At 36.4% G+C, this 25165-nt stretch overlaps 1 protein-coding gene across 5 annotated transcripts in view; it reads left to right on the top strand.

The window, feature by feature from the left end:
• The window catches only part of GSK3B (glycogen synthase kinase 3 beta), a 220797-nt gene that overhangs the window by 12347 nt on the left and 183285 nt on the right, over positions 1-25165 (top strand). The window contains exon 1 of one of the 5 annotated variants that reach the window (XM_061399795.1): positions 4025-4128. The exons of the other annotated variants lie outside the window; for them this stretch is intronic. Coding sequence (XP_061255779.1) covers positions 4098-4128 — 31 coding nt within the window. The 5' untranslated portion in view covers positions 4025-4097. Of the gene's footprint in view, positions 1-4024; positions 4129-25165 lie in introns of those variants that run through there. 5 annotated transcript variants of the gene reach the window in all.

Genomic DNA, 25165 nt, shown 5'->3' with positions numbered 1-25165 from the left:
GGAGCCACTTAAAAAAAAAAAGTAAAAAGGTGAACTTAATTTTAAGAATATATTTAAAGTAGTGTATCCCCAAAGTATTATCTCAGCATGTAATTTACTAATGATACATTTTGCATTCTTTATTTGGTACTAAATCTTCACAACCTCAGTTCATTTCGGTTGTTCACTTGTGTCCGACTCTTTGTGACCCCATGGACTGCAGCACGCCAGGCTTCCCTGTCCATCACCAACTTCTGGAGCTTGTTCAAACTCATGTCCATCAAGTCTTATCCTCTGTCATCTCCTTCTCCTCCTGCCTTCAATCTTTCCCAGCATCAGGGTCTTTTCTAAGGTGTCAGTTCCTCACATCAGGTGGCCAAAGTATTGGAGCTTCAACATCAGTCCTTCCAATGACTATTCAGGACTGATTTCCTTTAGGATGGACTAGTTGGATCTCCTGCAGTCCAGGAGACTCTCAAGAGTCTTCTCCAACACCACAGTTCAAAAGCATCAATTCTTCAGCACTCAGTTTTCTTTATAGTCCAACTCTCAAATCCATACATGATTACTGGAAAAACCACAGCTTTCACTAGACTGACCTTTGTTGGCAAGGTAATGTCTCTGCCTTTTAATATGCTATCTAGGTTGGTCATAACTTTTCTTCCAAAGAAAGCATCTTTTAATTTCATGACTGCTGTCACTCTGCAGTGATTTTGGAGCCTGAGAAAATAAAGTCTGTCACTGTTTCCATTGTTTCCCCATCTATTTGCCATGAAGTGATGGGACCAGATGCCGTGATCTCAGTTTTTGAATGTTGAGTTTTAAGCCAACTTTTTCACTCTCCTCTTTCACTTTCATCAAGAGGCTCTTTAGTTCTTCTGCCATAAGGGTGATGTTATCTGCATATCTGAAGTTTTTGATATTTCTCCTGCCAGTCTTGATTCCAGCTTGTGGAATCAAGCTGGAATTTGATGCCAGGCTTCATCCAGCCCGGCATTTTGCATGATGTACTCTGCATATAAGTTAAATAAGCAGGGTGACAGTATACAGCCTTGATGTACTACTTTCCCCATTTGGAACCAGTCCATTGTTCCACATCCGGTTCTAACTGTTGCTTCTTGACCTTCATACAGATTTCTCAGGAGGCACGTCAGGTGGTCTGGTATTCCCATTTCTTTAAGAATTTTCCACAGTTTGTTGTGATCCACATAGTCACAAAGGCTTTGGTGTAGTCAATAACACAGAAGTAGATGTTTTTCTGGAACTCTCTGTTTCTGTGATCCAGCGGATGTTGGCAATTTGATCTCTGGTTCCTCTGCCTTTTCTAAAACCAGCTTGAACACTTGCAAGTTCTCAGTTCATGTACTGTTGAAGCCTGCTTTGGAGAATTTTGAGCATTACTTTGCTAGCGTGTGAGATGAGTGCAATTGTTCGATAGTTTGAACATTCTTTGGTATTGCTTTTCTTTGGGATTGGAATGAAAACTGAGCTTTTCCAGTCCTGTGGCCCCTGCTCAGTTTTCCAAATTTGCTGGCATATTGAGTGCAGCACTTTCATAGCATCATCTGTTAGGATTTGAAATAGCTCAACTGGAATTCCCATGACCTCCACTAGCTTTGTTTGTAGTGATGCTTCCTAAGGCCCACATGACTTCACATTCCAGGATGTCTGGCTCTAGGTGAGTGATCACACAATCGTGGTTATCTGGGTCATGAAGATCTGTTTTGTATAGTTCTTCTGTGTATTCTTGCCACCTCTTCTTAATGTCTTCTGCTGCTGTTAGGTCCATACCATTTCTGTCCTTATTGTGCCCATCTTTGCATGAAATGTTCCCTTGGTATCTCTAATTTTCTTGAAGAGATCTCTAGTCTTTCCCATTCTGTTGTTTTCCTTTATTTCTTTGCATTTTTTTAAATTGAAGGATAATTGCTTTACAGAATTTTGTTTTTTTCTGTCAAACCTCAAAATGAATCAGCCATAGGTATACATATATCCCCTCCCTTTTGAACCTCCCTTCCGTCTCCTCCCCATCCTACCCTTCCAGGCTGATACAGAGCCCCTGTTTGAGTTTCCTGAGCCATACAGCAAATTCCCGTTGGCTATCGATTTTACGTATGGCGATGTAAGTTTCCATGTTACTCTTTCCACACATTTCACCCTCTCCTCCCCTCTCCCCGTGTCTATAAGTCTAATCTCTATGTCTGTTTCTCCATTGCTGCCCTGTAAATAAATTTTTCAGTACCATTTTTCTAGATTCTGTGTATATGTGTTAGAATATGATATTTGTTTCTTTCTGACTCACTTCACTCTGTATAATAGGCTCTAGGTTCATCCACCTCATTAGAACTGTCTCAGATGCATTCCCTTTTATGGCTGAGTAATATTCCATTGTGTGTCTGTACCACAGCTTCTTTATCCATTCATCTGTTGATGTACATCTAGGTTGCTTCCATGTTCTAGCTATTGTAAATAGTGCTGCAGTGAACAGTGGGATACATGTGTCTTTTTCAGTTTTGGTTTCCTCAGCGTAGGTACCTAGGAGTGGGATTGCTGGGTCATATGGTGGTTTTATTCCTAGTTTTTTACGAAATCTCCATACCGTCTTCCATAGTGGCTGTATCAGTTTACATTCTCACCAACAGTGCAAGAGTATTTCCATTTCTCCACATCCTCTCCAGCATTTATTGTTTGTGGACTTTTTGATGATGGCCATTCTGACTGGGTGTGAGGTGATATCTCATTGAAGTTTTAATTTGCATTTCTCTAATAATGAGTGATGTTGAGCATCTTTTCATGTGTTAGCCATCTATGTGTCTTCTCTGGAGAAATGTCTCTTTAGGTCTTTTTCCCACTTTTTGATTGGGTTGTTTGTTTTTCTGGTATTGAGTTGTATGAGCTGCTTGTATATTTTGGGACTTAATCCTTTGTCAGTTGTTTCATTTGCTATTATTTTCTCCCATTCTGAGGGTTGTCTTTTCGCCTTGCTTATAGTTTGCTTGGCTGTGCCAAAGCTTTTTAGGTTTAATCAGGTCCCACTTTTTTACTTCCATTACTCTAGGAGTTGGGTCATAGAGGATCTTGCTTTGATTTATGTCATCAAGTGTTCTGCCTATGTTTTGCTCTAAGAGTTTTATAGTTTCTGGTCTTACATTTAGGTCTTTAATCCATTTTGAGTTTATCTTTGTGTATGGTGTTAGGAAGTATTCTAATTTCATTCTTTTACATGTAGCTGTCCAGTTTTCCAAGCACCATTTATTGAAGAGACTGTCTTTGCCCCATTCTGTATTTTTGCCTCCTTTGTCAAAAATAAGGTACCTGACGGTGCATGGGTTTATTTATGGGCTTTCTATCTTGTTCCATTGGTCTTTGCATTAATCACAGAGGAAGTCTTTCTTATCTCTCCTTGCTATTGTTTTGAACTCTGCATTCAGATGGGTATATCTTTCCTTTTCTTCTTTGCCTTTAGCTTCCCTTCTTTTCTCAGCTATTTGTAAGGCCTCCTCAGACAACCATTTTGCCTTTTTGCATTTCTTTTTTTTGGGGGATGGTCTTGATCCCTGCCTCCTGTACAATGTCACGAACCTCTGTCCATAGTTCTTCAGGCACTCCATCAGATCTAATCCCTTGAATCTATTTGTCACTTCCACTGTATAATCGTGAGGGATTTGATTTAGGTCATACGTGAATGGTCTAGTGGTTTCCCCCACTTTCTTCAATTTAAGTCTGAATTTTGCAATAAGGAGTTCATGATGTGAGCCAAAGTCAGCTCCTGGTCTCGTTTTTGCTGAGTTCACAACCTAGTGGGTATTTTACTCTTACAGCACGTCCTGATTTGGAGTAGTCACATTTTAAGTGCTTAGTAGCCACAGGTTGAGCAGTTTAGAATTTTTCAGGAATTATTTTATTGTATAATATTGTTGTCAATCTGTCTAATCATATATTCAAATACATATATATGATATAGTCTACTTATTCTAAAGGAATAAATAAGGAATAGATAAGGTATATATATGTAGTTTAAAAACACTTCATTGATTTGTCTAATTGCTTTGTTTTGTTTTTAGTCATGTCTTCAGATTTTTGAAATTTTATACCACATTAAAGAGGTTGAGAGATTTATGTTCTTCAGAAAAGTGCTTGGTGTGGGAGGTAATGATTTTTTCCCCATATTTTAGCATACTTAAAATGTATATTAAAACTGTTATTGATATACTTGTTAGATGTTACTGCCATGAATGTCCTGGTCCCAATGGGTTCTTATTTGTCTAAATATTCTTTGGCATAAATTCTCTCCTCTTGCTGTTTCAGAGACTCACTCAGCTTTCAGAGTTTCATATGCCACCTCAACTGCGTAGTTTTCCACACATTTTACCCCAAAGCATGAAATGCAGTTAGTTGCATGTAACTCGTATGGCACACTTTTCTTGTGTTCTGCTTCATCTACTTTCCTTATTTTGTCTCTCCCTAGGTCAGTATAAATTTGAGTATGGCAACAACAGTATTTTACTCACCTTTGTATTTCCTCGGTGTGGAACACAGTGCTTTCTATAGTAGTTTACTTAACACATATTTTGGGTTGAAGGTAATTTGTTGTGATAGTTACCTGTATACTATAATGATAGTTACATGAGTTTCTAGGTCATCAAACTATCACTGAGGTTTTTAGACACATTTTACAGCTTTGATATAAGAAATTAGTTTATGAAGTTAAACCTAGGTTTTTGTTTAAACACAAAGGAGCAATAGTAGGGAAAGAAAAGAGAGATACAGACACTGTTTTATACCATGTGCTTAGCACAAGAGGAGTGTGAACTCGGGATGGAGTGAATGAAAGAGCTCAGGTGCTCTGTTGCACTGGTTGGCTAGCATAATACCTTTGAAACATTGAGCCTGTCCAGCTAGTACAGTACCCCCAAGCCTTCCAGAAGCTTATTTGGAGTGGGTGAGGGTAGAAGAGAGATTTAGAGTGATGAAAAGTGATGTCAGTTTCCTTATTTTTACCAAATAGTTTATTCTATGAGAGACAAAGTAAATAGACTATTTATATATGAACAGGCCCTTTCATCATGGATATACTTGGACATGTAATTATCTTGTAGGGATTTATGAAAACTTTAATTTTTACAGGGCCTCTTTTTATGTCTCTCAGTATTTTTGTGGGCTGATATACTAGTGTATATTAGTATATCAGTTGAAGAGCTTTCCCAGATAAAGTAAGAAATACTAGTAAACAACTTGGACTTTCTTTACTAAATAATCCAATTTCTTAAATAGCTGTAAATTTTAGCTGTCTATATTGAGTTTTGAGAAAGCACGTTGTCAGGGTAATAACTTGGTTTTCACTGATCAACATTATATCTGCTTCTTTGACTGGTTGCATGGAAAAAGCAAGAGAGTTCCAGAAAAGCATCTATTTCTGCTTTATTGACTATGCCAAAGCCTTTGACTGTGTGGATCACAATAAACTGTAGAAAATTCTGAAAGAGATGGGCATACCAGACCACCTGACCTGCCTCTTGAGAAATTTGTATGCAGGTCAGGTAGCTACAGTTAGAACTGGACATGGAACAACAGACTGGTTCCAAATAGGAAAAGGAGTTCGTCAAGGCTGTATATTGTCACCCTGTTTATTTAACTTATATGCAGAGTACATCATGAAAAATGCTGGACTGGAAGAAACACAAGCTGGAATCAAGATTGCCGGGAGAAATATCAATCACCTGAGATATGCAGATGACACCACCCTTATGGCAGAAAGGGAAGAGGAACTCAAAAGCCTCTTGATGAAAGTGAAAGTGGAGAGTGAAAAAGTTGGCTTAAAGCTCAACATTCAGAAAACGAATATCATGGCATCCGGTCCCACCACTTCATGGCAAATAGATGGGGAAACAGTGGAAACAGTGTCAGACTATATTTTTCTGGGCTCCAAAATCACTACGGATGGTGATTGCAGCCATGAAATTAAAAGATGCTTACTCCTTGGAAGGAAAGTTATGACCAACCTAGATAGCATATTGTAAAGCAGAGACATTACTTTGCCAACAAAGGTCCGTCTAGTCAAGGCTATGGTTTTTCCAGTGGTCATGTATGGATGTGAGAGTTGGACTGTGAAGAAGGCTGAGCGCCGAAGAATTGATGCTTTTGAACTGTGGTGTTGGAGAAGACTCTTGAGAGTCCCTTGGACGGCAAGGAGATCCAACCAGTCCATTCTGAAGGAGATCAGCCCTGGGATTTCTTTGGAAGGAATGATGCTAAAGCTGAAACTCCAATACTTTGGCCACCTCATGCGAAGAGTTGACTCATTGGAAAAGACTCTGATGCTGGGAGGGACTGGGGGCAAGAGGAGAAGGAGACGACAGAGGATGAGATGGCTGGATGGCATCACTGACTCGATGGATGTGAGTCTGAGTGAACTCTGGGAGTTGGTGATGGACAGGGAGGCCTGGCGTGCTGCGATTCATGGGGTCGCAAAGAGTCGGACACTACTTAGCGACTGATCTGATACATTGTGAGATGTTTGGCTGACTAGGGCATGATTCTTAGAAGAGATTCTGTTTTCTCTTTAAGTACCAAATGCTTGCTGTGCCATTGAAATCTAAGAGTAGGAGTTACTAATGAAGAAAGCATAATTTTATTTAAATTCAGTTGAATATCAGGGATAACCTTTATTGGGAGGGTTTTGAGACTTCACAGTACATGTTTACCTCCTGTTAATTTATAGAAAATTAAAGAATGGCTCTGAACTTTCAAAGGATAGAGGAAATGTTCTAGTAGTATATTTCAGCCATAGTGGTGAATGAGTACTTAGTAAGAAACAAATGGTATGATTTCTAAAGTAGGAGCAGTTGGGCCAATTCCTGGGGTCCTTAGAGAAGAAAGATCCCCAGAGGCAGAGGATCTCTGATCCCATTGTCTTTATATGCCATCAGTATAAATTATACAGCTTTTCAACTATCATATTAATTTGAGAGTAAGATATTGTTTAAACTTGTATCTTTACTTTGTGTCCCAATTAACAACAACATATTTTTGTTTCTCACATTTACCTGGGAAAGTCTGTGTACTTTAAATGCTGTGTTTGACCATAGGAGTGAGAGTTAGGGAAGAAGTTAATAGAAAAAAGTTTATGGTAATGATGAGTATTGAATTCGCATTAGCTAACTCAGTACCATCTAGCATCCCTAGATGCTAATGATGGTAGCTCAGATCTTAGAACTAGAATAATTCAGATTCAGCTACCCTTTGTGTGCTTACTGTGTGCCCCAAGCACTGTTACTTCATTTAACTTTCATATGCTTTGAGGTAATAGTCTCTTCATTTAATGGATAATGGATAAAGAGCAAATACCTTGCTTTAAAATTAATATAAGCTGTCTATGAATTAGTGGCTATAAGAGATAGGTAACAAATTTGGTTGAAATCCATATTGCAAAGTCAGTTATAAGCTGGATCCCATTATTATTGAGGAAATTGAGGCTTAGACAGGGTAGGTAACTTTGCCAAGATTTCATAACCAGCAGATGGCAGAGCTTGGATTCCACCCAAGGTAATTTAATCTTGAGCGCTTATTAACTACTTTACTGTCCTAAGTGAATGTGAATGATGTGCAGAAATGGAGCCTTGCTACCTCTGGTAACTTGAAGACACCGATTTCTAGTTTAACACATTGTCGCTTGACTCAAGACAGGCATTAGAGTTCAGCCACCTGTTTCAATCTTTATTGTTTCCTGAGATCACTTGTCTCAATAATTTTTGTTGTTTTCATTATTCTTGCACATGAAGATCCTCTTCATCTAGTTGGTGCTAAATAAATGTTGAATGTTGAAAAATCATAAATGTAAAGTGTTGAATCTTGAACATAGAGACCAAATTTTATTACATCAGTTCATAATCATGTTTTTCTAAGGAGTATTTTTCTAGCTTTTGAGGGTAGTTAAATATTATTTTTACCCACTCCTGTGTTCTTGCCTGGAGAATCCCAGAGACGGGGGAGCCTGGTGGGCTGCCGTCTGTGGGGTCGCACACAGTCAGACATGACTGAAGCAATTTAGCAGCAGCAACAGAAAATACTATTTTTAAAGGTTGATTTATAGTTTTCATGACTTGGAGTACATTTTCTGTGCTTCTGAGGAACTTCTCTTAGTTGAGATGTCTTTTAAGTGTCAGATTACAATAAAATCCTTTGATGATACAAAACTCAGATGCAGTGTAATTGGCTCCCATTCTCTGTACTGCTTTTTTTCCTCTACAGATGAGGCTAGGTATACATTATATTTGTAATAATTTAGTTTTTTCCCTATAATTCTGGTAAAGAACTTTTTATTCCCCGTCCCCTCTACTCTATAACTGGAAGGCGAGTGGAAAAATACTGTTTTATTTTTTTGTTAACGTTGCAGAAACAGGCTCTGTTGTATTTTTCAGACCACACTTATAAGAAGATGTCTGTGTTTTAATGTATAGTAGTTTATAAATTTTTGTTGTTCAATCAGTAAGTCATATCTGACTCTTGGCGACCCATGGACTGCATCACTTCAAGTTGAAATGTTTGTGTATGCACAGGACACTTATCTGCCAGCTCACCTATCCAGAATATGCAGGCAGGAACTAGATAGTGGATAAAAATGAACACTGAAGACCCAAAAGAGCTATCATAGAACTGAAGCAAAGTGTCATTTTGTTTTTTAACCTATGTAAAGGTCCTTTGACCAGCATTTTCTACACTAGTTACTCTAATCAGTGTTACACTGTAATAACTGTTCTGTGACTATAAAAGTTTAGGAAATGCTGTTTACTGGATCCCTCTAAGGGTTTGTATTCCTTGGATCAGACTTTGGAGTCTTTGCCTAAGGTATTTGTACCTTGCTTTTATATTAGCAGAGAAGGGAGCGGAGCCAGCATTTAAAGAACATTACTCTGTAGAACATAGGTGATATCTCCATTTAACAGACAAGGAACCTGAGGCCCTTCTGGAGGATTAAGAACACAAAACTGGTAGCAGGGCAAAACTAGGAATGGGTCCTTAATCTGATTCCTATATCTTTCCTCTTTTGACTTTACTGTGCTACTGTATAATTGTAATGAACTACCTATTTGGGTTTTACACTTTAGAAAAAGCAATTTAGCAGTAATACTAGGAAAGAGACTAAAGCTGTGCCCGACTTAGGGAAGAAGGAAAGGATAATAAATAATTTACTACTTGACACATGACGTGTGTCCTTTGCTAACTTGATGCTCCAGGGGGGAAGGTTTCAGAGAATACTGGGTAAATTAAAGTGCTTTTGGAGTGAGATTTGATAATATCTTTAGCCACTCCAGTATTCTTGCCTGGAGAATCGCATGGACAGAGGAGCCTGGTAGGCTACAGTCCACGGGGTCGCAAAGAGTCAGACACAACTAAGCGACTTCACTTTCTTTCACTTTAGTTATCTGTAGTCTTTATGTCTATTTTTGGCATTATAAGACCAGGACCCCCTCTTTGATCAGATATAGTGGGCTTAATTACTAAATTATTGTAGCTTCATTTTCATAATCTGGACATGGTGATACTAATACCTACCTTTGTGTAATTGTGATGCTTAAAGGAGGTGATTATGCATGTAGCGTGCTTGACAGTGTCTGGCACAGAGGAACCTTAGCTGCTATTAGTATTAATAAAAATAAGTAAGGCTTAGGTGTAGGTTACCTCTCTGTTCCTGTTTTTTTGTTTTGTTTTTTAATGAGTATGTGTAGGTGGTCATAAGGAAAGCCTCCAGTCTTTCTTTAAACTTATTTGAGGAAAAACCATCAGGTGCCTTTATAAAGTACAGTAGTACCTTACTGCACTTTGCTTTATTGCATTTTGCAGATACCTTTTTTTTTTTTTTTTAACAGCCTGGTGATTTGTGGCAACCTCGTATTGTCAGATGATGGTTAGCATTTTTAACAATAAAGTATTTTTAATTAAGGTATATACAGTTTTTAAAGACATAATGGTATTACATACTTAATAGACTACAGTGTAGTTTTTTATGTGTGCTGAGAAGCCAGAATTTCATCTGACTCACTGTTTTGCAATATTCACTTTATTGTGATGATCTGGAACTGAACCTACAGTAACCTCCGAGGTATGTCTGTAATGGAAATCCTATCTTGAATATATAGGGCATTAAGACAGCTACAATTCCTGTTAGGGATCTGTGGCACTTTTTTTAGTGAGTACTGTTTAATTAGCAGGTGTTGACTTAATACCCATAAAGTTTTCGTTTGTTTTTAATATGAGATATGTATTTTGAGTAGATCTGATGTCTGTGACTCAGTCTTTTTATACTGCTTATTTTTCTCCTGAAAACTGTTTTCGGTCTAGTTTGTATGTGGTGACACTTCGGTTTGTATTTGATCATCAGTTGTTAAATGTTTAACTGTGATGGAAAGACCAGATTACTATGGAACGTGTAGATGTTTTTCTTCCAACTTGAATGTCTAATGGACTTGTTCAGTAGAGTTAAATAGTGTGAGGTATCCTCTGAAAATCTGGAGAACTGTTTAGAACTATTGAAAACCACCAAGACTATTAACTGTGGATTACGTTAAGCAGAGATTTTTTTTTTTTTCTCCTTCAGTTTTTATTCCTCCTCCAGTTCTGAGGAAGTGAGGGAGAGAGCCTCCCCACCCCCACCCCACCCTGAAAATTTTTTTGTTTTTCTAGCTTTTTATTTCCTGCTTTGAAATAGCCAAGATCCTTGGGGGCTCTAAGAACACCAAATAGTTTTCACAGCTTGAGGCAGAGTGATTTTCTTGGGAAACCTTTTCTTATAAAATAAAATGCTCTTTGTCCTTGCCAGGACATTTTTAAAGAAACAGCTGGTAGCGGCACCTCACTGCCTTGTCACTAACTAGGCTGAAGGAAGGGAAGAATGAGTCATAGGTTCCTTTCTCGTATTCTCTTCTCCCTTTCCCTTTTCACTTAGTTCTTTATTGGCACTGAAAAAGTTTGCTGACTCTGATCTATTAATAGATCACAGTATCTGATAGTGGTGATATTTTATTATTCCTTCTGTTTTATTTGCTGGAGTTCTTCTGTAGAAAAGAACTTCTTTACCTCCATCAATTGTATGATTATTCTGAGGTACAGCAGAATAAATGCCCTTTCTTTTCCTAGTATCTGACACAGGTAGTCAGCGGCCAGTGAGGTGGGTTTTTGTTTGTTTTTTAGTATAAATATGAACACCTGATTTTGAATATGTTTGTTTTAATCCATTGTAATTGCTCTTTTAAATTCTCAAATTGTCCCATCTAGTGGGAGCCCCTTCCTTTTGGCTCCTGTATTCCTCGATAAAACCGCAGTTGATATCCTTGTTTTCTAGGATAGAAAGGTATTCCAGATTACCTGCCTCAGATCTAGAGCCAGTTATTTCTTTAAGGGGTTTCTGATTCTTTTTAGTATAAAATAATATTTAAAGACCATTATCTTTGTTGCTACTGTTGAGTTTTTTGTAGGCCCTTTTATTGGACAGAGCTAGGATGTGTATGTGTGAGTGATTTTTCTTTTTGTGGTAAAATAAACAATAAATTGAACATTTGTATTTTAAAGTATACAACTCCTTGGCATTAAGGAGATTTACAGTGTTGTGTATCCATCACCACTATCTAGTTCCAGAACTTTTTCACATCCCGAAAGAAACCCTGTATTCATTAAGTAGTCACTCTGCGTTCCTTCCCTGCCACCCTGCAAGACGCTGGCGCTAATCTGCTTTCTGATCGTGGACTTGCTTGTTCTGGACCATTCATAAGTATATTCATGTAACACGTGGTCTTTTTGTCTGGCCTCTTTCACTTAGCATAATGTTTTCAAGGTTCATACATGTTGTAGCAAGTATCCGTACTTCATTCCTTCTTATGACTGAATTATATTCCATTGTATGGATGTACCACATTTTGTTTATTCAGCTGATGGATGTTTGGGTTGTTTCCAGATTTTGGCTGTTGTGAATAGTGCTGCTGTGAACATTTGTGTACAGATCATTTTTGAACACTTGCCAGTTTTCTTGGGTATTTAACTGAGGAACTGCCAGTTTTCCATAGTGGGTGCATCATTTTACATTTCCACCAGCAGTGTATAAGGGTGCTAATTTTTCCACATCTTGGACAACACTTGTTATTTTCCATGTTTTGATAATGGCCGTCCTAGTTAGTGTGAAGTGATATCTCGTTGTGATTTTGATTTGCATTTCCCTGATGATTAATGATGTTCACCATCTTTTGGTAGGCTTGCTTATCATTGGTATATCTTCTTTGGAGGAATGTCTATTTAACTTCTTTTCCCATTTTTAAATTAGATTTGTCTTTTTGTTGTTGGGTTGTAAAGCTTCTTTAATATTCTGGATACTAGACTTTTATCATATACATGATTTGAAAATAAATTCTGTTGTTCTGTGAATAATCTTTTCACACTCTTGACAATGTATTTAGATGCATAAAAGTTTTAAATTTTGATCAAGTTGAATATACCACTTCTTTATTCCTTATGCTTCAGGTGTCATACCTGAAAAAGTATTCCCAAATCCAAAATCATGAAGATCTACATTTACCCATGTTTTTTCCTAAGGATTTTATAATCTTTTTTCTTATTTTTGGCCCCTGAACCATTTTTGAGTATATTTTTATATATGGTATGAGGTGTAAGGCTCCAGTTGTCCAAATTTCATTTGTTGAAGAGCCTGGTCTTTTCCTATTAAAGTCTTGGCACCCTTGTTGATGATCAGTTGGCTATAGATTCATGGGTTTATTTGTGGACTCTCAGTTCTGTTCCACTGCTCTATATTTCTGTCTTTGTGTCAGTACTATACTGTCTTGGGGGCTTCCCAGGGTGGTGCTAGTGGTAAAGAACCCACCTGCCATTGCAGGAGACATAAGAGACATGGGTTCAATCCTTGGGGCTGAAGATTTCCTTGGAGGAGAGCATGGCAACCCACTTCAGTATTCTTGAGTGGAGAATCCCATGGACAGAGGAGCCTGGCGGGCTACAGTCCATAGGGTCGCAGAGGGTCACAACTGAAGTGACTTAGCATGTATGTACACTATTGATTACCGTAGCTTTGTAATAAGTTTTGATATTGGAAAGTTTAGGTGGTCTTATGTTTTTAGAAAGGTGTTTGGGCTATTCAGAGTCTTTGCAATTTCATTTGAATTTTACAATCTTCTGTAGATTGCTTTGGGTAGTATTGACATTTTAATAAGTCTTTTGATCCAGGAACATGGCGTATCTTTCTATTAAGTATTATCTAATTTCTTTCAGTAACATTTTGTAGTTGACAAGTCTTGTACCTCTTTGGTTAAATTTATTCATAAATGGTATTTTATGCTATTAAATTAAATTTTTTAATGCTATTGTGAACTGAGCTGTTTCCTGATAGTCTTTTTTGAGTGTTCATTGCTTAGTTTGCAATGAACTAATTCATTTGCAAAAAATGCAAATGAATTTTGTGTTGATCTTATATGCTACAACTTGACTATATTTGTCCCATTATTTCTCATTTAAATATGAGAAAATACACCATGAGTTCATATCAATATTTTCAAATAAGATTTTGTTGCAAATTTAAGCATTTAGGATTATAATATTTTCCCTTTAACTTTATTAAGATTTAAATTTATAGCTCTTTTATGTTGCAAGTCTTGGAGAATAGTAAATTACTTGCTGTGTTATTTATGTATACATATGCTTCTTAATATTATTATTTTGAGCCTATTTTAGAAAATGGCGAAAACAGTCTAAGAGTTCTTATAATTAATACAAATTCTACTAGGCATTTACAGTCATTTTTTTTACAGTCATGTTTTAAAAGTCATTTGAAATGATTTTTCTTCAGGTTTAAGCTGCTCTTTTGATACATAGTTTGGTTGATTCATTTTACTGTCAGTTTTTGGGAATAATATTTTCATTTTGATTTACTTTTGATTACTTTTGTTATATAAAACATTTTCATGGCTCCAAAGCTACAGTATGACGTATAGTCAGAAAAGTCAAGTTTTATCCTGTCCTTCCCTGTAGTTGATAATTTTTTTTTGTTTGTTTGTTTGTTATTTAACAAAAAAATGTGTAATACTTAGTCATATTTCTCTTTTCTTCTTAGATAAAGTTTTGCACCTTGTGTTTTTTTTTTTTTTTGCTTAATGAAAATCCCAGAAATCACTCATAGTATAAGGTGCTCTCCCTTACTGCTTTTTATACCTGCCTAACACTCTGATATTTTAATTTAAGCAGTTCCATATTGATGACATTAATATATTACATAAAGAAATTTTGATGGGACCCAGGTTCCTGGTGGTTCTTATGGCAGTGAAACTTTATAAAGCATTTTATTTATGAAATAAAGATACTATTTTACCACAGATACTCAAAACAATATAGAAGTGTACACAATAAAATATGTACAATTTCTCTGTTTCCCATCTGCTCACTTTCCCTTTATTCCTGTCTCTAGAAATTACTACTAGTAAGTTAGTTCAAGATATTTTTATAGGAGTGTATAGGATTTAATATACTATGAATACTTTTCAGACAGAATTGGGATCGTGTCATGAATGTTTTGTAACTTGATTTTTTTAGTGTAATATTATCAATTGAACTTTTAATTTGGATAGTGAAGAAGACTCAGGAGTATAACTAAGACAAAAATGATTTGTGACTTTTTTCTCTTTCATTAACACTAGACAATAATATATTTTGTGTGTATGTGTATATATATAGCTTATTAAATTTTTTGTATTATAATTCTGCTCTAAAATCCAGAAGGTGTGTAGTGTGTGTCCCTATATACCCCTCAAACTTATGTTTGGAAAGAAATTGAGAAAAATTTTATTGTATTCTATTGTGGCTTAACACTAAAAGGAAATTTAAGTATCTGCTAACAGCTAGTGATCTTTGTAAAAATCGGGGGGAAAGCCTATTTTGTTCATCATTGGGTCCTTAGCACCGCGGACAGCGACTGGTTACCTGGTATTCTTACTCTGTACTTGTTTCTCCGTGAATTATAAATGGATCATGTTCTGTATCCTTTTTTTGTTTGTTAATATATCATAGAGATTTACCTTGTCAATACTTAAGTATCTACTTCATTCTTTTAAATGAATGCTTTAATGGGGATACTATATATTACATAATTAGGTAGTTTTTCATTTGACCCCTCCTCACCACCCAGACTTTGATACTAGTGTTCTGTTTTTCAAATATTACTGGAAGATACTAGGTAGAGGATTATGATGACTGGAATGAACGTGTATAACTCCCTTTCTTAAAACGTATAATATAAGCAAATATTTATGGAGAATGCGAGTGTGAGTTAACATGTTTTAAACAGATCCGAGTGTTTTGATCATGAATATTAAATTCATTCACTTCAAAAGATTTTGATAAGCAATTCACATAATGAGAAATAAAAAGTTAGTGTGTGAAAAAAAGTGTTCAATATAGTATATTGATGAAACACAAAATAGAGACAAAATTGTAGCCTTTCCTCCCCATTGAAATTGGCAAAGATTAGAAATATAATATTTAGTTGGTGACAGTGGTTTTGGGAGATGTTTTGCTGAGGGAAAGTAAATTTATATATTCTTTTTGGAGGGCTGTTTGGAGAGTTTCAGAAGTTCTAATTCTCAGACTTAAGGAAAAAATTAAGGCTATGCTCGTAAATTTAGATATATATGAATGTTTATGAAAAATTTAATCCCAGTAGTAATAACAATAATACTACTTAAATAGTGCTTCATCCTTGCCATACATTTATTTACTCGTTTCAGCAGTCCTATAGTGTTTATACAACAGGATTAAAAATGATGATGTACAAGAACATTTAACATAGCAATGCTCACAATAGGAAGGAGTGAAAATAATACATTGCAAAGGAGTATATGCAGTGTGATTGCATTAACTGCAACAAAATAGAGAAAACTGAATATTCTCCAAATATTTATGCTTATAATCCTTTATTTGATTTATAATACAATTAGAATCCTGTTCAAATATGTCACTTTTATTCTTTTTGCTAATCTTAATTTTTCTAAGTTTCTCTCTACAGAGTATATATATTATCTACCATGAAACCTGTTATTTTTAAAATATTCTTTGATTTTGCAGAAGAGTTTAATTCAGGGTTCCTGAACAGTAAATCTCTACGTAGAAATCCATTAGTAACAGTTTAAATCTGTAACTAACTTCGAACACATAAAATAGAAATCAAAATGAAGCTTAGTCTTTTGATTTCTGTTAATTTGCTGATGTTTTCTGGGGACTAGAAATGGAAAGAGTAGAGAGTTATTATAACAGAGGCAAATAAAGTTTGAAACCTGACAATGGCAAAATGACAGTCTTTTAAATGTTAGTTTTGTGGTTGCTGGCAGTGAAGCTTTACCATAAATAAAGAAGGAAGGGAAGTGGGGAGAAAGAAGGAAAGAAGGAAGGAAATAGACTAGCTATATTTTCATGGTATTATAATCAGGAATATACTCCTTCCCAGTAGGAATTTAGTAATTCTTATAATTTTGCTTCTCCTTCTTAAGTACTGGTTTCTTGAAATCATCCAAGTCTTATAGTTTCAGCCTTGTTTCTACTATTCACAACATGCTGCTAGTGAGTCTGACACATGTCGGACTAGACCTTGTGCTAGTATTACCTAGTTTCATCTTTAAGACCTTATTAAAATGTTTTTCTCAGTCAAGTCTTCTTTGACCTTTATTTTGAAAATTGTAGCCGCTCCACAATTCTGCACTTTGCATTCCCCCTCTCTGCACTTTCTAAAAATAACATTTATCACCTTATTATATATAATTTGTTTGTGTCTGCTTTTCTCTCCTCCCCTGTTTAAAATATGTTACAGTGAGTATGAGATTTTTGTTTCTTCAGTGCTTTGTGTATTTCCAGAGCTCAGAGCAATGCCTGGATAATAGAATTTCAGTAAATACAGTATTTATTGAACAATGAACAGAGAGTACTCTATATTTGTGGAATGATTGAATGTTCTATTTAGTTGATGGAGGTGAAATTCTAAGTGTTTAAAGATTAGGTATGAAATCCTATCAACTAAATTTCATAGTTGTTTTCTAGTGTGGTTGCTTCATTGTCAGTCTAGTAATAAATAAATTTATAGACAAGTTGAAATTTCTGAATTCTGAATAATTCCAGAACAGGGATTATTCTTTAATTATTAATTTAACTTTATGATATTGTTTATTAACTATTGCTAGTGTTAGTTGCTGAAGTGAAGTGAAGTGTTAGTTGCTCAGTCGTATCCAACTCTTTGCAACCCCGTGAACTCTAGCACACCAGGCTCCTCTGTCCATGGAATTTTCCAGCTAAGAATTCTGGAGGGGGTTGCCATTCCCTTCTCCAGGAGATCTTCCCAACCCAGGGATCCAACCCTGGTCTCTTGCATCGCAGGCAAATTCTTTACCTTCTGAACCACCAGGGAAATGAATACCAAAAAGACAAATGAGTAGGGAAAAACCTTTTAATTTGTTGTGACTGGTCTTTTTGGTCCTTGTGAGGAAACTGGACTGAAGTTTAAGAGCTTTCTTGCTTGCTCTCTCTTTGACTTTGAGATTCATCCCACGGGTTTTGTGTTTTTAGTTATTTGTTTGGAAATAACAAGTTGTGAGGAGAGGAGTTGGATGAAACTGCTGCATGATTGCTTTTTTGAAATCAAAACTGTTGCTGAATGTTAATTAGCACCACAGCTTTGTGTGAAGGCTTTTAGACTTGAGTGATAATGAGACTCATTATTAGAGAGAGAGTGTAAGGTGTTCCCAAGGTTCCACATTTATTCATCCAACACTTAAGGTCAACTATATTCTGGGCACTCTGTGAAACTTCTGAGCATACAGATAATGAGGAGACAGTAGAAATGTTTGTTTCATAGTGTTTCTCCTAGGTGTGAGGTTTCCCAAGAGCAGGAGAATTTAGTTTTTTGGGTGTTTTTGGTTTTGATGTAAATTGAAATAGAAAATGAGGCATTAACTAGTATTGAGCAAAGATGTATAATCACAGCATAATTCTAATATCAATTTGCTGTTGAGCTAGACTTTGTATAAACATAATATCTTTTTGAAGGTATTAGAATGTATTGGCATACTTTTTACCTACTTTATTCTTTTAATGTAGTCCTTATAACAATCCTGAGAGATAGGAGTTATTATCAGTATTTTACAAATAAGAACATTGAGTTTCAGAGAGGTGAAGTCATTTGCTTAGGGTTCATAGCCTATAAGTTGTGGATTTTAAACCAGGCCTATTGGTGTTGAAGTCCATAAACTTACACTTTCCTGGAGGAATCTGCTTTTTTTTGGATGGGGGAGGAGGAGGGCAGGGCAGGAAAGGGGGATGTCAGTAATGTTAAATTTAAAAAAATTTACTAAATTTGTAAGCTCCAATGCAAATTTTTTCCCTCAAATTAAATCTCTGCCTTTTGAGTCAGAGTATTTCAAAATAAAATCCTTTGCTTTTCTTATTAAAAAATAAAACATATTCACTATGGCAAAAAATGCACGACTAGAGAGAAGTGAAAAGACAAAAAGAAGAAAGCTGGCTGGGATGGGGAGAGCCATAGACCTGTTAGTCCGTCGTTGGCCTTTTGGTGTGCTTGCATGCGTGCTTGCTGCACGCATTCATGCATGTGTGTGTGCTCAGTCCTTCAGGAGCGTCCAACTCTTTGTGACCCTGTGGACCGTAGCCCACCAGGCTCCTCTGTCCATGGGATTATCCTGATAAATACTGGTGTAGGTTGACATTTCCTTCTCTAGGATATCTTCCCTGGGATTGAACCCCTATCGCCTGTGTCTTCTGCATTAGCAGGCAGATTCTGCTGAGCCACCTGGGAAGCCATAACATTTCAGCGTACAGGTGATATTTAACATAGTGTGATTTGGGTTCCAGAGCTTCTGGGCTCTGCCATCTAATAGTTTTGTGATTTGAGGCTTTCATGGTTTGGAGGTAATTATTTCAGTTTTGTAGATGAAAGAGTTGAAGTTTAGAGAGGGCAGCCTACACATACAGTTTTGAAGATTTAATGCATGAGAGATTCTTAACACATACCTATAATTCCAGGCACATTCTAGCTCTTTTGCACATAGATATACTATCTTCTACTGAAATGAATCACCAAAAAATTATAACTGCCTTTTTAAAAACTTAATATATCAGAGATATCTTTTCCTATAAAGCACAAACATTTTAAATCATTAGATACTGATTAATTCACACAATAAGATGCTATAATATATTCAGCTACTTCCTTCTTGGTGAATGTTTTTAATTTTGTCTTTTGCGATTATAAATAATGCCTCAATAAATACTCTTGTAGGACACCTTTGTGTGTATTGTTAGCCCTTTAGGGTAGAGTTGGAGGTTAAGAGGAATATGTACACTGTTAGTTTCTGATCCATGTTGCTATACTGCTTTCTGGAGAGGTTGTAACTATTTATGTTTTTTCCTGCACTCTTACTAAATTAGATATTATAAGTTTAAAACATCATTTGTTGATTTGATCAGTTTTAATTTTTACATAGCTTTGATACTAATAACTTTGAGGGTTTTTTTTCCTGCGTGCATATTGGCTTCTTGGTTATGACACTGTTAATTCATTAGTTTTCTTGTCCTCATGCTCATTTGTAGGGTATTTGTCTTTTCCTTAGTGATGTGAAAGAGCTGTTTATATATGAATACTGTGAACTCATTTTATGTTGTTTTCCCCCAGTTCAGTTTTTCTTGTCATTTCACTTATGTTTATGTTCGAGTGTATGAACGTTTGAAATAGGTATGTCAACATATCTGTTTGTCTCCTAGCTTTGGGGTCATTATTACAGAAGCTTGCCCTTCCCCCAGACTATATAAGTCAGCCCTTTTTGGACCCCTTTAAATTCTTAAAAACGATTGAGGACCCCAAGAGCTCTTGTGGAGAAGGCAATGGCAGCCCACTCCAGTACTCTTGCTTGGAAAATCCCATAGATGGAGGAGCATGGTAGGCTGCAGTCCATGGGGTCGCTAAGAGTTGGACACAATTGAGAGACTTCACTTTCACTTTTCACTTTCTTGCATTGGAAAAGGAAATGGCAACCCACTCCAGTGTTCTTGCCTGGAGAATCCCAGGGACGGGGGAGCCTGGTGGGCTGCCGTCTGTGGGGTCGCACAGAGTCGGACACAACTGAAGCAACTTAGCAGCAGCAGCAGCAGCAAGAGCTCTTGTTCATGTGAGTTACATCTATAGATATTTGCCGCATTAGAAAACTGAGAAACTCATGAAATATTAGGAAACAGTAAATCCTTTACATGTTAACATAACACCATTTTTAATAAAAATCAAATTAAAAATTGAGAAATTAAAAATTAATTTAAATTAATTAAATTTAACAGTAATGTTTTAATAAAATCAAATATAAAAATTGAGAAATTTTACATTTTTGCAAATCTCTTTGCAAAGAGAGTGAGAATGGAAAAGGCATTGTTATGTGAAATATTATTGTTATGAAAATAATTTTGGCCTCATGGGCCCCCTGAAAGGAGCCAGAGATCTGGACTACACTTTGAGAACTGCTGATATAAGTATTCAATTATTTATTTATTTATTTTTTGTATTTTTATGACCCAGTTTAAATCTGGAATGAATTTGATTAAAACCACCTCCACCCCCATCCCTAACCCCCCACACCCGCCCCCACCCCAGGCTTTTAAAAGTCCCATTTTCTTGTAAATCATTGACTGGATTGCCTGGAATGAAGCTATAAACCTATCCACCTTTCTCAGTTGTTACGGCATGAGCTTAACTGTTGATTGAAAACTGTAGTCCTTAGCAATCTTTGCTTAATGTTGTATCTCTATTTTGGTGTATTCTCCTAGGTTCCTGATGCATTCTCCCAACCTCAACTTTCAATTTCGCACATGGTGTCCTAAAACTTTTTATTTCTGTCAGCGATTGTGGCATATTGCTCTAAATAGTATTGTTTGCTTACCAATTATGAAAGTGATGTATAGTCCTTGTAGGAAATCTAAACTGTGCGTAGAAGCATAAATGAGAAAAGAACACTCTGTTGCTTTGAATATGCAGAGTGCTGCAGAAGTGCTATTATTGCTGTCCTGTAATGAAAATTACTTCAGTATTGAAAAATGCTAGCAAGTTGAACTATACATAAGTTCTTCTTCCACTCTTAATAAATTGTACATCTTTTGATGTGCTGCTTAGCTTCTTGGAATCCCTTGCTCACCAAACTTATGTATATTACTTTTTGTGTATTCTTAGGTACTTTGAATAAAAAGAACAAGACATCGTTTCCTCTGTCACTAAGCTTGCAGGTTAATGAAGAAATAATAAATGTTATATGTTAAGTATTATTATAGCTATAAGCAATTGTGAATATTATGGGAGAGCCTAAGCAAGCTGTTGTTGAAAAATGATGAGAAGGTGAAGAGTAGGGAGTGGTCTTGAAAATATTAAGGTTGTGTAATCTTTCTTTAGTATTTGATGGTTTGTTTGACTGTCTGAGTTAGGAGAAGCCAGCAATCAAGAGTGACTCCTGGCTCTTTGGCTTGAAAGACAGGGTGGATAATGATGTTTACTAAAATAGGGAGTATACTCTGCTCCCAATAAAATAAAACTACCAGCACTTCTGCACTTTCAAGGCTCTGTTCTCTGGCTTTCCAAGATGAGTTCAGTCGTGGCCTTGTTGGGCCAGGAAATATTCAGGTGAAGAGGTCTGGGAGGCATTGGAAAGCTGCTAGGAGAGTGTGTGGGCTGGAGTTGGCAGTGGAGCATAAGTGGTTGAATGAGGATTAAGATCATCCTTTGAGACTTCTTAACAGGAAAAGAGAAGGATAGGGACCCTCCAACATTTGAGAGACAGGCAGAGGAAAATGAATCCAGCAAAAAGTAGTCAGAAGAGGAGGAAATGGAAAAGTTGGTGGTGTAGACTGCAGCTGACCAGAATTTAAAGAAGGATGAGGGTAGGAGAGAAGGGGATCTGAAATGTTAAATTCTCATTAAAAAAGGACAGATAAGACTGAAAATGGTTCATTAGGTTTAGGAATAATGAAGCATTATTGACTAAAGCAAAACCAGCTTAACTGGGGTGCTAGGAACAGAAGTTACAGCAAAGAGGATAAAGGTGAAGAAGTGGAAGATAGTGTTGGCTGCTCTTTGAGAAGCTTGCCTATGAAGCTAGGGCAGTGTGAATTAGAAGTGGACAAAAACGGATTTGAGAGTGTTTATGTTCTAAGGAAGAAGAGAGAAGAGAATGCTGCTGCTAAGCTGCTTCAGGCGTGTCCGACTCTGTGTGACCCCACAGATGGCAGCCCACCAGGCTCCGCCATCCCTGGGATTCTCCAGGCAAGAACACTGGAGTGGGTTGCCATTTCCTTCTCCAGTGCAGGAAAGTGAAAAGTAAAAGTGAAGTCGCTCAGTCATGTCTGACTCTTAGCAACCCCCCATGGACTGCAGCCTACCAGGCTCCTCCATCCATGGGATTTTCCAGGCAAGAGTACTGGAGTGGGGTGCCATTGCCTTCTCCGAGAGAAGAGAATAAGATTGAACTAAGAGCTGGGGAAGTACAGTGGTCTTAAACTTTGTAGAGAAATGATTTAAAACATTTTGTTTGCTCTTTTTGTAAAAATTGTTCTAAAATATATATTTTAGATAATACTATGGTTTCTGATACCTTTTTATGATATTTCAGTTGTCATGAATATGAGTTAATCTTCTGTTCTTCTGAAGGACATAGAACCCCATTCTAAAATATAGTAGCTTAGGGCCATTTAATATAATCATGTAGCTTTTTGATGGTGAATTTCATCTTTTCTTTGCATGTTTATGTGTCCACTCCCCTCAGCTCATTAATGTGACTGGTGCTGGCAGTAATACCACTTGTTCCTAAGTAGCTGAAATGGGAAATCTATTAATCAGTAGTTAAAAATTGTGCTTTGAATGAGATTACTGATTTTAGTAGATTGCAAGGAAGATCTGGAGGTTGTGTCCATAAAAGCTCCCTTAATCTGTGACTTAATTTATCTGTCTATCAAGGTTTTGTACTGCTGTTTCACTTAACAGATGTGGAGCTCTATAGTTAGGTTGCTTTAGAATGCCAACTCCAACACTTACTAACTCTGGACTTGAACAAAAAGCTTTCAAAACTTGACTTTATTTTAAAAATGATGATAATAGTACTTACCTCACAGAACTATTATGAAAGATAAATGATATAATGCATGAAAAACACAGCTTGTTTCAGAGCAGGTAGATTCAGCAATTGTTAGCTGTTAGTAATTATTTTCTGTTGTCTCCAGAGTTTTTATTTTCTAAGCTTGATTTCTGAACATCTTGATTAGAAGAGTGTTACTTATTTAAAAAGAGAATCGGTTAAAATAGAGTCATAGTGTAGATTTTATGTGTCTGGGAAGGCAATGAGAATTTGCAGCATATATAAACAAGAATACCTGTTCAGGGCAAGTTGTTCTTAGACTATTTGAAACACTGTATACCTCTAAATTGGTTCTGTTTTTTTTTTTTTTTAAATCGGGTACTAAAAAGTATTTTAAAATGAGAAAGGAGGTAAGAATGACCTAGGATTATGTTATGGGGTATTTTACTTGGAAAGAGAGTGTGTGTGTGTCTTTGTGTAGAACAGGGGTTGTTGTAGGTTGCTATTTTAGGACAGGAAATTAATGTAACCTGGTGAGGCTCATGAATATTGCAGGCTTAGTATCAAAACTACTGGGTAACCTGTAATTCAACCCAGGGCAGTACTTGGAGGGCAGGAAGTTAGAGTTTGCTCCTTGGTCTGAGAACGTGTCTATTCACCTTTTTTATATGAGACTTGAGCTCTTAAAAGAGACAGAAAATGAAATTATCCAATATTTATATCCGTCAGTTTAGTCATTCTTTTCTTCCCTCTGTCAAATACATTGTACTATTCTTTTAAACATTTAAAAGTTCTTTTGAGAACCTATACCTTTTTTGGTATAGATTCTGATGGATGGAAAATCCTGTTTTTTAACTTTGGTGAATGTACAAGTGTAAGGTAGCTCTCGCCATTGAACTTCTCTCACACCCACAGACCCCCTTTATAAAGGAGAGGAGCATTTATGTTGTTTAAAAATAGTAAACTAAATTGTTGCCTTCTGAGAATATCTCTGGATGTGTTAATAGAGTTGAAAATTTAAAGCTGCTGAACCCACACAGAAATTTTCACTTTGTTAAAAGCCATAAAAACAAGTTTTATTTTTATTGATAACTGGCTTAGTAAAAAGACTGTTAAATTCAGGAATGATTTAAGAAATTGTTAAAGGTTTCATTGCTTTTTTTAAAAAAGGTACTTCCTATTTGCAAGTTTCTCCATATCTGCAGTCATACCAAATGAATCATGAGTGCCTTGGTTCTTGCTTTGTGTATTAAGTTACTCTCTCAGCAGTAGGTGGAGCTTGTTGGCGTTGGCCGTGCTGGGTCAGTGACTTGACCATTAAAGCAGCGCTGCCTTTTCATTGAAGGGGAGATGAGCTCTCTGTCCTCTGCTGAAATAGGTTAGGTGCTTGCCTGTTGAGAAAACTGTTGTACCATTTGTGGGAGGTATTGGATAAAAAAGGTTTAGTATTTTTGACTTGTCATAGTAAGATTTAACTGTCTTGCATTAAAAAGTTGCTCTCATGATACAGTTCTTCTGGAAAATTTAGAAACTCTTAGACAATTTCCTTACTTAAACAAAAGGAAAAAACTCCAATTTCACTTAGCGAAAATACCTCCCCTCTAATTTCAGTCAGAGGCCATTATGTGATAATTGTTTTCCAAAGACATGTCATGTTATAAAAATTGCATTATGTTTTTAATGGTTTTAAGTTGCTAAAATTTTAGGGAAAAGATTGGTGGTGGCTTAGCGGATTGGTTTTCAGATTCCCAATCACAAAGTAATTGTAAAAACTTAATAGGTAGATTTTCTTTTTCTCTTTAAAATATAGGTTATTATCTAGAAAACCTAAACCACAAGGAGCAAATGAATATTTGATGACATAAATCTAGTTTTTACACAAGATTAATGGCCTCTAATGTCATCAGTGCTATATTTAGTGTGTATTAGCTATTGACATATAACAAACCACTGAAAACTTGGTTTAAAAGAATTACCATTTGTTATTTTCCATGAGTCTTTCAATCAGCTAAGTAGTTCTGCTGATCTAGGCC

The sequence above is a fragment of the Bos javanicus genome, chromosome 1 (genome assembly GCF_032452875.1).
Source record: "Bos javanicus breed banteng chromosome 1, ARS-OSU_banteng_1.0, whole genome shotgun sequence".
NCBI classification, from domain to species: domain Eukaryota; kingdom Metazoa; phylum Chordata; class Mammalia; order Artiodactyla; family Bovidae; genus Bos; species Bos javanicus.
The sequence above is the reverse complement of the archived record's forward strand: the minus strand, read 5'-3'. Positions and strand labels throughout refer to the sequence as shown.